At 48.1% G+C, this 12969-nt stretch overlaps 1 protein-coding gene across 11 annotated transcripts in view; it reads right to left on the bottom strand.

Annotated features, from left to right (window-relative positions):
- The window catches only part of ttn.2 (titin, tandem duplicate 2), a 188528-nt gene that overhangs the window by 45289 nt on the left and 130270 nt on the right, over positions 1-12969 (bottom strand). For all 11 annotated transcript variants that reach the window (XM_047337112.1, XM_047337113.1, XM_047337114.1 and 8 more), the window contains 24 exons: positions 10906-12910; positions 10122-10809; positions 9753-10017; positions 9254-9580; positions 8817-9101; positions 8418-8717; positions 8028-8330; positions 7606-7881; positions 7184-7483; positions 6785-7087; positions 6283-6582; positions 5904-6191; positions 5511-5813; positions 5024-5326; positions 4568-4873; positions 3948-4235; positions 3463-3753; positions 2938-3225; positions 2246-2833; positions 1875-1979; positions 1588-1785; positions 1165-1461; positions 455-1042; positions 10-312 (listed from right to left, as the gene is read on the bottom strand). In XM_047337112.1, coding sequence (XP_047193068.1) covers positions 10-312; positions 455-1042; positions 1165-1461; positions 1588-1785; positions 1875-1979; positions 2246-2833; positions 2938-3225; positions 3463-3753; positions 3948-4235; positions 4568-4873; positions 5024-5326; positions 5511-5813; positions 5904-6191; positions 6283-6582; positions 6785-7087; positions 7184-7483; positions 7606-7881; positions 8028-8330; positions 8418-8717; positions 8817-9101; positions 9254-9580; positions 9753-10017; positions 10122-10809; positions 10906-12910 — 9498 coding nt within the window. The remainder of the gene's footprint in view (positions 1-9; positions 313-454; positions 1043-1164; positions 1462-1587; positions 1786-1874; positions 1980-2245; positions 2834-2937; positions 3226-3462; positions 3754-3947; positions 4236-4567; positions 4874-5023; positions 5327-5510; positions 5814-5903; positions 6192-6282; positions 6583-6784; positions 7088-7183; positions 7484-7605; positions 7882-8027; positions 8331-8417; positions 8718-8816; positions 9102-9253; positions 9581-9752; positions 10018-10121; positions 10810-10905; positions 12911-12969) is intronic.

Here is a 12969-nt window from a genome sequence, read left to right as displayed (position 1 = left end):
TTTACTTACACACAATGTCCTTGGTCATCACAGGGGATGATGGCTCACTTGGCTCCCCAAATCCAGCCTTGTTCTCTGCAGTGACTCTAAACTCATACTCTACACCCTCGCTCAGGCCTTGCACCTTGAAGCGCAGGTCAGGGACTGTCCTCTTACATGCTCTCACCCATCTCATTCCTTTCCTCTCTTTCCTCTCTACACAATATCCCCTGATGTCACTTCCGCCATCCTGTGCCGGTCTCTTCCATGAAATGGTGACAGCATTTCTAATGATGTTATCAATCTCTGGGATTGAGGGTGGGCCTGGTGGACCTGGGCAAAGACAAAATGCAAGAACATTTTGGTCAGTTAAAGTATTTTCATTTTCCTGTGGTTATCTGTAATTTGCCATTTCATTAATTTAATTTAATGATATTATATTAATTATAATCATATACAAGCCATAGAAACTTACGGAAACTGTCAACCATTTTGACTGGACCAGACTGGCTTGAGTCTCCAGTGCCATACTGGTTCAGAGCAGACACTCTGAAGATGTACTCATTGCCCTTGATCAATTTGCTGGCTACATATCTGCAGTCAATGACATTTTCAGCTAGCTTGGTCCACTGCAGGCGACTGGTCTCTCTCTTCTCAAGGATGTAGGACTTGATAGAGCACCCTCCGTCCTCCTCTGGTGGAAGCCAGGTCAGTGTACATTTCTCAGCTGAAATGTTACTGGCTTCAATGGAGCCTGGAGGTCCAGGCACGTCCAGGACCTTCACTTTTACATGTTCTTCCTTAATGCCAAAGGGATTGCTGGCAGTGATGGTGTATTCACCTGTGTTCTTCCGGCTTGCGTACTTGATGGACAGAGTAGAGGAGGTGGAGGTACTGGAAATGGTGACAATGTCAGAGTTCTTAAACTCACGGCCTCCCTTGGACCAGACAGAAGTGGGTGGAGGTTTGCCAACAATCTTGGAGGCTGAGATGACAATGGTATCTCCTGCCCTGACTGAAACACCGTCCTTAATGTCTGGGTCAATAGTAATGGTTGGGGGTTCTGCAGAGGGGAGGGAAGATAGTTGAATTTGAATTGTGTATAGACTTTATTATTTCTAATTCATGACAAAACGACTTTATATTTTGACTACATGTTTTAAATCAGTATACCATTCAGCTTACCATACTCATCCTTGCATGTCAGAAGGTCAGTAGACTCTGAAGGAACACTGACAGCCCCAGCAGAATTCTTGGCCCTGATCCTGAATTGAAACTGAGATCCCTCAGACAGGTCTGTGACAGTGAAGGCACAACCCTGGATGTTGACATGATTGGCCTTCGTCCAGGCTTTGCCACCAGACTCTAGCTTCTCTACCATATAGCCAGTCAGCTTGTAGCCGCCATCATATTTGGGAGCAGTCCAAATCAGAGTGACCGTGCCCCTGGTGACGTTAATCACTTCAGGCTTGCCAGGAGGATCTGACAGAACATAGTAAATAATTATAGAATATAAAAAAACACTAGACACAATTGTTAAAACAGCATCTACATTTTTCAAATCAAGAATTGAGTGTTGTTGTTTGGAAAAAAAAGGAGAAAACTCACCAATAGGATCCAGGGCGACCACAGCCTCAGTGGCCCTGCTTGCCTTTCCTAGGCCGGCAATGTTCATGGCCATTACCCTGAACTCATACTCTAGTCCCTCTATTAGGCCAGTGACTCTGCACTCCTTCACTCTCAAAGGAGTTTTTGTGGCCCGTTTCCACATCAGACTGTTCCTCTCTTTAAACTCAACATGGTATCCTACAGAGAAAAACAACATCAGTTAGCCATGATGTTTTCTGTTTGGCATCTGCTCAAGCTACAAACTGTTATCCATCACAATCTGTTACCGGTAATTGGGGAACCACCACTGTCCTTTGGATCAGCCCATGTCAAGATGGCTGACTCATGGCGGATGCTCACAATTTCTGGAGGAGCAGGCGCCTCGGGCACATCTGGAAGAAGCAGAAAAAGACAGAGGTAGGGAATGATAATGAAATAAAGGTAGGAATTAAAAATTAATTAATTCTTAATGCTAATATATTTTTACACAACAGACTTTTAAAATATTTATATTTTTGTAATATGCATTCAAACTTTGTCTATATTTCAAATGTCCTCATCATCAAGTCAATTCTAGACTGTTGAAGACATGTAATTGCCTCTAGCCAAAATTAAATCAACTATTTAATCATCATGAGTTAAAGACTGAGATACTCACTGAATGGGTGTTGTGCGATGACTGGATCAGACCTCAGATGCTCTCCAACTCCATACTTGTTCTCAGCGAAGACTCTGAAGATATACTCTACTCCGTCATGGAGCCTGATCACCCTCATGGTAGTCTTCTGGAGGGCCGAAGCCACCGTGGTCCACTTATTGTCTGTCGTCCTCCTCTTCTCCACAATGTAGTTGGACACTTCTGCACCACCATCATCTTTGGGTGGTCCCCACTCCAGGGTGATGCCATCAGCAGTGATCTCATCAAACTTAATTGGTCCGGTGCAGATGCCAGGCTTGCCGACCACCTTCAGCAGGAACTTGCAGTCCTTGGAGCCTGCGTTGTTCCTGACATTGATGGTGTAAGTGTCGGCATCTCCTCGCTGGCAGTCTCTGATCAGCAGGGTGGTGACTCCATGAGACGCCTCCACGCACATCCGGCCCGTGTCTCCTAGTCCCAGATCTCCCTTCTTCCAAGTGGCTGTGGGGTGGGGCACTCCCATGATGGGGATGTTAATACGCGTGGTACTGCCCTCCTTCACCACACAGGAGCCATCAAATAAACTGCTCAAGTTGCAGTCAGGTAGCACTAAAATCCAAAGGAATATGATTATCAGAAAATTGTTTGATTATAATTGTATGTTTTAGCAAAACAACCAACTATAACTAACAACCTGCGGCATCTTTTCTTACCAAACTGGTCCTTGGCGACAACGGGGAGCTCGGTGGGTGGTCCCTCACCGGACTCATTGAGTGCCGTCACTTTGAACAAGTACTCCTTGCCCTCAGTCAGCTCGCCAATGGTGTGTGAGGTGTTCTTGCCCTTCATGATCTGCTGCCACTTCCCCTCGCCCTCACTCTGCTCCAGGATGTAAGCAGTAATGAAGCTTCCACCATCACTGATAGGCTTCTTCCAGCCCAGGATGATAGAGTCCTTGGTGGTCTTCTGGGCTCTGAAATCCGTCACTGGACCAGGTTGCTCTGAAGAGGGAGGAGAGCTTGGTCAAAACTGAGCATGTGGAGACAAACAAGATGTGTTTACATGGACGACACTGTGGGACTTGAAAATTCCTTTAACTTAGATTTAAATAAAACGTTTTGTTGGAATGCACTACTAAAGTCTCTTTTAGGTGTATCTTAAATACTTGTCCTATATTCTACTGCAATCTGAGGCTATGAAACAAAGTGATAAACAACACATTGACGACTCGCAGCCACCTGAGGCTCGGACGCTGCCGGCGGTCTCGCAGCCCTCTCCGATGCCGTATGCGTTTTCTGCCAGCACTCTGAAGCAGTAGGCCTGTCCCGCCTCCAGGTTGGTGATCCTGAAGGAGATTTTGTGGCACTCTGCTGACACGCAGGTCCAGGCCTTCCTCTCGGCTAGACGCTTCTCTACAATGTAGCTCTTCACGGGGCTTCCACCATCAATCCTTGGGACTTCCCAGGTAATGCAGGCATGGCTTTTGGAGGTCTCCTTCACCACCAGGTTCACAGGTGGTCCAGGAGAATCTGTGGAGTAGGAGTAGCAGAATCTCTGGCTCAGCACTTTCATCAAAGAATACCTGGCTCTTACACCAAGTTTAAATTCTAACGTAGATGTCAAGTTTTATCTCCACCTGTAACATACCAAACCCATGCTCACTGGAGTATGTTTAATCCTTTTTATTTTTCCTCATTATGTTCCTTTTGTCTAAAATTCTTACCGAGGACCTTGACCACAATGGTATAGCTCTTTGAGCCGCTACTGTTCTCCAGCGTCAGGACGTATTTGCCTGCGTCGTATCTGTTAATGCCCTCGATCATCAGTAGGGTGTCCCAGTCTGACGTCTTGATCAGCAGGCCCTGCCTATCCTTCAGGTTGGCGTTAACCTTTGTCCATGTGACCTTCGGAGCTGGACGTCCTCTCAGTGGGACGTAGAGCCTCATGGTGACACCGGCTCGAAGAACCAAAGTCTTTCTAAGGTCAGCATCCAGCTCAGCTTCAGGAGCGACTGGAGGAGAGACAGAAAATCACTTATTCATCATAACGTTACAGTTATGTCATGCGTTAGTTCAACAGAATGTATTACCTCCACCGAGAAGATGTTTTGTTTGTTCACAGGATTACACAAAAAAAGATTCCAGTACATTTGGTGGAAAGACAGAAAATGGGCCAAGTTCATCATGTCATTAAAATGAGAGAAAATTGGGAGACTGGGACAACAAACTCACTGAGCAGGATCTTTTCAGTGATGTAAAAGTTAAAATATTCGATTCACATGAACTCATGCTCAGAGATTATTTCTCAAAATAAAGTGGTATGATAAAGAGTTGAGAAACATACTGAGGATGTCCTTGGGCATGTGGTTTCCAAGGACCTCGCTCGGATCGCTGTAGCCGATCTTGTTGACAGCCATGACTCTGAACTGGTACTCTGTGCTGTCCATCAGGCCAGTCACCAGGAATTTGGTAGCCTGGAGCTTTTTTGGGACATTGCACTTGGTCCAATCCTCTGCTTCCGCTCGCTTGCTCTCCACCAGGTAGCCAATGATCTCACAGCCCCCGTCGTATGCGGGTTTGGTCCAGCTCAGGCTGATGGAGCTCTTGGTGGAGTCCACCACCTTGGGGAAGGCAGGTGGGCCGGGAGGATCTGGAGAGTTATAGATTTAGACAGATTTGTTATTCATTTATAGGGTTTAAAACTTATTCATAGAAAATGTTTAAACAATTGTTAATATCCCCATCTATTTGATGCATTTTCTTTAATTTCTCTAAAATGACTTGTAAGGCTGATACTCACAGACGGGATCGACAGCAAGCGCAGCGTTGGATGCGTCACTGGGTTTGCCAAGACCGGCCTTGTTGATGGCGATGACTCTGAACTCATACTCAGAGCCCTCGGTCAGCTGAGAAGCCTTGATGGTCCTGTCGATGACAGGCCGGCGGTTGACCTTAGCCCAGGTCAGTTCAGTGGCCTCACGTTTCTCCACCATGTAGCCCAGGATGGCAGCCTTGCCGTCATTAGCTGGAGCCTTCCAGCTGACTGTCATGGAGTCTTTGGTGATGTTGGTGATAACCGGTGGCTCGGACGGACCGGGAACATCTGAAGGAAAAATGAAGGTCATGATAAGACCAAAAACATGTTGGACAATAAATTAAGAGAAATGTGTGACTGTAAATAAAGATATTTATTTCATTTTTCAAAAGAGCTCAGCGCAGTAAAAGTTTTATTTAAGTCCATATGTAGTGGCCATGAAAGGAGCTGTAGTGTAATGGTGTCAACATACCGTATGGGTTCTTGACCATGACAGCGTCAGCCATGATGGAGTCTCCCACACCATACTGGTTCTCAGCACTGACTTTGAACTGGTACTCGTGTCCTTCAATGAGTTTCTCCACTGAGCAGTCGGTGATGTGCCCGTGGATATTGGAGGTGACCAGCGCCCAGTTGGCCCTGCTCGTCTCACGCTTCTCGATGATGTAGTTAGTGATCTCAGAGCCGCCATCTGCAATCGGGGGCTCCCACCGCAGCTTAACACGGTCGGCGAACACTTTAGTAATTTTCACTGAGGCTGGGGGGCCTGGTTTGTCTGCAGGGGAAAAAGAGGGAGGTTAGCCTCATAGTTTATCTGAACATATAAAATACCACTACAACTAAATAACAAAAAAATATAACTTACCAAGCACCTTGACCTTGACGGTGGCGTACTTGGTTCCATTGATGTTCTCAGCGGTGATAGAGTAGTCTCCAGACTCCTTCCTGGTGACACAGTAGAGCTCCAGGAAGTGCAGATGTTTCTTCTGGGTCATCTTCATTCCCTCCGTCAGGACCAGCGGCGCAGCATTTCTCTTCCAGCTCACCTTAGGCAGTGGCTTGCCGAATATCTCAGCATCCAGCAAGACGTTCTCTCCGGCCTTGACCACGATCAGGTTCTTCATGTTGACACCCAGTTCCACACGAGGAGCAACTGCACAGGAGAAGAGGAGACAATTATCATCATAACTCTTCAACAATTGAATTTGTCAGACATAGTTCCTTTGTGCTTTGTAGAGCTATACCGTTCTCTGCGATGACAGGGATGGGGTCAGACAGCTCTGAAGGCTGGCTTATGTTGATGGCCGTCTTGGCGATGACTCTAAACTGATACTGTTGGCCCTCTTCCAGGCCGGTCACCACATAGTTCTCCGTCTGGATGTTCATGCAGTTGGCATTACAGCGAGTCCACTTCTCCTCTGGAAGCTTTGTGTATTCCATGTAGTAGCCAATGAGCTTGCTGCCACCATCGTGCTTGGGACGGCTCCACACCAATGACACAGAGTTCTTGGTCACATCCATGGGTTCGGGTTTGCCTGGTGAGTCTGGATTGAAGGAACAAACAGAACAAGGTAGAATGAGGCTGAGATTGGGTGATTAAGAGTGTGACTCTAACACTGGCCTGAAAAATCTTTCAGTTATTAAGTTTCCTCAGAATTTTTTGGGGCCATAAAAATCCTTTTGGTTTCCTTGTTTTTCTTAATCTTTCTTTAATGAAACAAATATGTTGAAAGGACATGTGCGTACCAATAGCAGTCCTGGCAGTGATGAGGTCAGTCTGTTTGCAAGGTTTGCCCTGTCCAGCCTGGTTGAGTGCCGACACTCTGAACGTGTACTCCAGGCCCTCGATCAGGTTGGCGCAGGTGTACTGGGTGGATTTCACCACAGATTCATTGGCCCTCATCCACAGAAGGCTGTTCCTCTCCTTCTTTTCAATGCAATATCCGGTGATGGGGCTGCCTCCATCGCTGCTGGGACACTCCCATGACAGGATGACAAAGTCCTTGTTGATCTTGTTGATCTGCAGGTTTCTGGGCTCACTTGGAGCATCTATAAAGACAGACAACAGTTATTACATAGTATCATATCTGTATTCCTGGTTATCAGTAATGGAGCCAGCAAAGTCAAGTTTTGGTTCACACTCACCAAACGGATGTCTAGCGATCATCTTCTCAGAGTAGATGGGCTCAGAGACGCCAAACCTGTTCTCAGCACGGACTCGGAAGCCGTACTCTTTGCCAGGTGTCAGTTTGGTTATTCTGAAGCTGGTTTTAGTGCAGGATGTGGACACGGGGACCCAGTCACCCTGGCTGACATCACACTTCTCTACGATGTAGTTTGTGATGTTGCTGCCGCCGTCCTCTTCTGGTGAGTTCCACAGCAGCGTGCAGGCGTCGATGTCCTGTTCGGTGATCATCAGAGGAGCTTCAGGGGGTCCGGGAATGTCTGCAGAGACACAGATGATGAGTCATTAATGATGACAACAGCAGATGTACAAACTTAATCAGTCATATGTTAAACATCAATCACATTTCAAGTATAATCTGTGTCCTGTAGTTCAAACTGACCCATGACGATGACTTTGAGGAGGTGGTTGATCTTGGCAGTGCTGTTCTCGGCTGACAAGCTGTAGTACCCACTGTCATTCCTTTTCACATTCTTGACGATTAGCGTGCAGGTTGTCAGTGTCTTTACAAGAGACAGTCGGTCGGATGTCAGCACGTCCTCGTTGCCCTGCTTCCATTTGCAGAGGGGAGAAGGTTTACCTGCCACAATGGCCTCAATCACCATCTTCGATCCAGCTCTGACAGTCACTGTGTCGGGCAAGATTATCTTAGGAGCCACTGGAGGAAGAAGAACAAACCAAATTTAGGTCAAATTACATTATTTAAATTGTATATTTATTTTTCTGGCTTTAAAGTTAAATATTCTAGTGAGTTTCAGTCTGTCAGTACAGTCATTATAGTAGAGTTTAGGTCTGTCGACTCACTGAGCTGCTCCTTGATCTCAAACACTCCCTCTGCCTCTCGGGCCAGACTGACTCCAACCGAGTTCCTAGCTGCCACCCTGAACTTGTGCTTCGTTCCTTCTTTAAGACCAACCACCACAATGGTCAGGTCTTTGACCACAGAATAAGGTGTCCATTTGTCTTCTGGTGAGCCCTCCTCCTGGTAATCTACCACATAACCATTGATCTTGGCTCCTCCGTCTCTGAGTGGCTTCAGCCAACCAAGTGTGGCACTGTTCTTGGTGATCTCCAACACGTCCATCTTCTTCGGAGGGTCGGGTTCACCTGGATGCAACACAGCAGGTGTTAAGAAGTGTCAAAGCAGAGGAAAGGCAAAAGAGGCAGAGGAACTTCTTCTGTGGTGATACTCACTGATTGGATCAACAGCTAGGTAGGACTTTGGTGAGTCCTGTGGAGCACCAATGCCATATTTGTTGCAGGCTGTGACTCTGAAGTAGTACTCGATGCCAGGTGACATGGTGGTCACCTTGAAGCTCGTCTTCTTCAGTTCCTCTGTGCACTTGGTCCAGGTCTTCCTATCCACCTCCCGTTTCTCCACAATGTAGTTGAGAATTGGGCTGCCACCGTCATTCTCTGGTGGCAGCCATGACAGTTGAGCTGTCGTCTTGGTGACGTCAGTTGCCTCCAGGCCGCCTACGGGACCAGGAGTGTCTGCAGAGGATGAATTTAAGAGTCACTTTGATAGTACGCTTTGTTTAACAGGGAAAAGTGTCGCAACTTTTTTCCATTCATTATTTTTCTGTTTCTCACCGAGCACTTTGACACGGACGAAGATAGCTTTTTCTCCAGCTGTGTTGGACAGAGTGAGTGAGTATTGCCCAGAATCCTCCCTGGTGCTCTCAGGAATAACCAGGAAGGACATGCTGTCAACCTGGTCCACGTGGCCTCGGCGGACTACATTGTCCACACCAAGGCGCTTCCAGGTAACCCTGGGGGCGGGCCTTCCTCTGATCACAGCAAAAAGCCTGATGGGACATCCAGCCCTGACAGCCAGGCCTTTTCTCAGACTAGCGTCCAGTTCGATCTCTGGAGCCTCTGTTGATGAGATTATCACAATGTTATTGACATGGACTTATTGGAACAAAGTTGGCTGTAGTAAATGTGTTTTCCCATAGTTGTGAGTCACTTTAAATCAAGCATCTGCAAAATGAAATGACATGTAACGTAACCGAACAGTTCATTCTTACCCAGTATCTCCTTGGGGGAGGCAGCCTCCTTCAAGTAGGCGTGGCGTCCCCAGCCCACCTGGTTTCGGGCAGAAACTTTGAACTCGTACTCCTGCTTTTCATCCAGCTGGCCAATGGTGAACTCTGTGAGCACCAGTGGGCCACGGGTGTCAATTCTCTTCCAGCCCTCTGAGGGCTTTTCAGGGTCTGCCTCGCTCTTCAGCCTCAAATCCAAGCTGTAGCCAATTATGGGGGCACCTCCATCATACACAGGTTTAGACCAGGACAGTGTGATAGAGGTCTTGGTGCTGTCACCCACCTTCAGCCCTGCAGGAGGGCCAGGGGGCTCTGCAAGAAGTGATGGTCAAAAAAGCTCAATAAACAGACAAGAAAAAAACTGAAAATCACATGAACATCACAGACATCTTAAGCTTCCTGTAAATCCCATGTTCTATGGTGTAAGTACAAATCTTAAAAAAGAAATTCAGACTCATAAACTGTGACAGCAACTTGTACTCACCGATGGGATCTTTGGCTGCAACGGGTCTGCAGGGTTTGCTGGGCTCTCCCAGACCAACCTCGTTCTCAGCCTTCACCCTGAACTGGTACTCGTGGTTAGGAATCAGGTTAGTGACTTTCATGCGTCTTTCGGAGATGGGGCTCTTGGTGCATGGCACCCAGCGCACTGCCCTCTTCTCTTTCCTCTCCAGGATGTAACCAGTGATCGACTTCCCTCCATCGTTCTCAGGAGGAGCCCAGACCACTGTCATCTCCTCTTTGCTCACCTGCATAACAAAGATATCAGCAGTGTGAGAAACAGAGAAACGCGTTTTCGTAACATTGTCGTACATGGATGGAAAATCTATGAAGCAGGAGGTCTTTTAATTACCTTGGTCACCTCTGGGGTATCAGGGGCGCCAGGTTTGTTGAACTGAGTCTTGACAGTGACAGGCTTGCTCTCCATGGCCGGGCCAGTTCCCATCTTGTTCTCTGCCCTCACTCTAAAGATGTATTCATTGCCCTCCACTAGACGAGTGACGTTGCAGTATGGTGTAACCACAGAGGCTGAGTATGTGGACCACACCATCCTCCTGGTCTCACATTTCTCAAGGATGTAGCTGTCTACCTCGCAACCTCCATCATCCTCTGGAGCATCCCACACAACTCTGCACTTGTCGGCTCCAATGCCCGTAATCCTGAGGTACCTTACTGGCCCGGGGACATCCAGGACGTTTACGTTGGCATATGCTGTGAAGGTGCCAGCTGAGTTGGTGGCAGTGATGATGTATTTTCCGGTGTCAGTGCGTCTGGATTTGGTCATTAGGAACTTGGAGTAGTCTGGGCCAGTCTCATAACTGATTCTGGGGTTGTCTCCAACAGCCTTGTCTTTGATCCATTTTACCTCAGGCTGGGGCTTCCCTCTCAAGCCGGCCTCTATCCTGACTGACTCTCCAACCATCACTGTCAGAGTTCCGGTCAGCTTCAGGTCAATGACAGGCTTCTGGATCTCCTCCCTCACCACAATATCAGCAAGTTTCACCCAGTCACTCTCCCCTCCCTCATTTACGGTCTGCACCCTGGATGAGAAATTTTAAGAATTATTAATAAGTGATTTACATTAGATTGGGCAATGAGGCACTCTGCAAAACAACAGTGTGAATGCAGCAACATACCTGAAAGTGTACGTCTGATTCTCTACACACTTGTCAGCCAGGAAGAAAGTATTAGTGAGAATGCCGGCGTTGAGTTTCTGCCACTCATCTGCATCTTTGCCTTTGCACTCCAGGTTGTAGGAGAGGTTGGGGCTTCCACCATCATAGTCAGGCTTCCTCCATCTCAGATAGACATAGTTCTTACCAATGTCAGTGACTCTGAAGTTCTCAGGCTCACCAGGATTCTCGATGGGGTCAATGGCCAGAAGAGGGGTCTTGGTCTCCACAGTGGGTCCAGGTCCCATTTTGTTCACAGCACAGACACGGAACAGGTATTCGCGGCCATCCATCAGTTTGGCCTTGATCTTGCGATTGGTGCAGTTAGAGGAGATCATAGCCCACGTGCTAATGCTGGGCTCACGGCACTCCACGATGTAGTTGGTGATCTCAGATCCACCGTTGTCCTTAGGGGCCTCCCAGTTGATCATACATGAGTCCCTGGTAGCATAGGTAGTGTGCAGGTTCTGGCAGTGGCTGGGTCTGTCTAGCACATTGAGTGTGATGGTGCAGGAGGCCTCTCCGCCCTCATTTGAAGCCTTAACGATGTATTTTCCGTGATCATCTCTTGTGGCCTCTTTGATCCTCAGCTGGACCACAGGGAAGTTCTGAGTGATGGTGACGCGTTTGTTGTTCTCCAGAACTGTCTCCTCCTTTGACCATAGCACTTCAGCGTCAGGGCGGGCCTTAATGTAACCGATGATGTTGATGTTGTATCCGACGCGCACAGTGACACGCTCACGGCAGGTGGCATCCATCTCAATCTCTGGAGGAATGAGGATATCCTGCGCAGTGATGGACTGTGGGATTTCTCTCGGTTCTCCATCTCCAATCATGTTTGAGGCGCTCACTCTGAATCTGTAGGTGCCGCCCTCCTCCAGACCCTTGACACTGTAGGCACACTGCTTGATGAAGTCGTCCAGGTTCACTTTATTCCATTCGTCAGTATCTGCTTTCTTTATTTCCACAGTGTAGCCCAAGATAGGGCTGCCTCCATCCTTATTGGGTTTGCTCCACACCAGGTCGGCAGTGGTCTTGCTGTAATCTTTAACTCTGGGGTTTACAGGGGGACTGGGGACAGTGATAGGCCTGCAGGGCTTGCAGGGGTCAGAGGTGGGAGAGGGTCCACTGTAGCCGGCAATATTCTCAGCAAACACTCTAAACTCATATTCATTGCCCTCAAAAAGACCCAGAACTCTATACCTCAGGTCCTTGCACGGTGTCTTATTGACACGGATCCATTTTCCTCCCTTGTGCCTGCGCTCGATGATGTAGCCAGCAATCTGGCTGCCACCATCAGACAGGGGCATGGTCCAGCCGACTGTAACCGCATCCTCTGCAATATCGGAAGTCTGTGGCTTACCAGGCGGGCTGGGTGGCATGAAGGAGTGCTCAGCGACCGTTGGCTTGCTCTCCAGAGGAGCACCAATGCCCATCTTGTTCTCAGCACGAATACGAAGCACATACTCAACTCCCTTCTGTAGGCGTGTGATCCTGAGCTGGGTGGCAAGACTGCCGGAGCTCACACCTCCCCAGGTCTCCTTGTTGGACTCCCTCTTCTCCACAATGTAGTTGGTTACGGGGCTGCCACCATCGTCCTTGGGAGGACGCCATTCAATAATCATGGAATCAGGAGTGACCTCCAGGAGGTTGGCAGGTCCAATGGGAGCAGCGGGAACATCCAGGACAGTTACATTCAAAGCTACTGTCTTGGTTCCGGCTGGGTTTGACACAGCGAGCAGGTAGGTGCCAGTGTGGTTCCTTGTGCACTCATTAATGCTGAGCACAGTGGAGAAGTTGTCAGTGTCGATTTTGACATTGCCCTGGCTGATGAGCTCCTCTCCTTCAATGGACCACTTTGCAGTCGGAACAGGGATTCCTCTCATGATAGCTGGCAGCCTGATGGTAGTACCAGCCTTCACAATGATGCCTTCAGTGAGCTTAACGTCCAACTCAACGATTGGGGGAACTGCAGTCATGCAGACAGAGGAGGTCAAGATTATGTTCACAATCACTAAATAATCAACG

This window comes from Scophthalmus maximus, chromosome 14 (genome assembly GCF_022379125.1).
Source record: "Scophthalmus maximus strain ysfricsl-2021 chromosome 14, ASM2237912v1, whole genome shotgun sequence".
In the NCBI taxonomy this organism is placed as follows: Eukaryota; Metazoa; Chordata; class Actinopteri; order Pleuronectiformes; family Scophthalmidae; genus Scophthalmus; species Scophthalmus maximus.
This window is presented reverse-complemented; position numbering and strand designations above follow the sequence as displayed.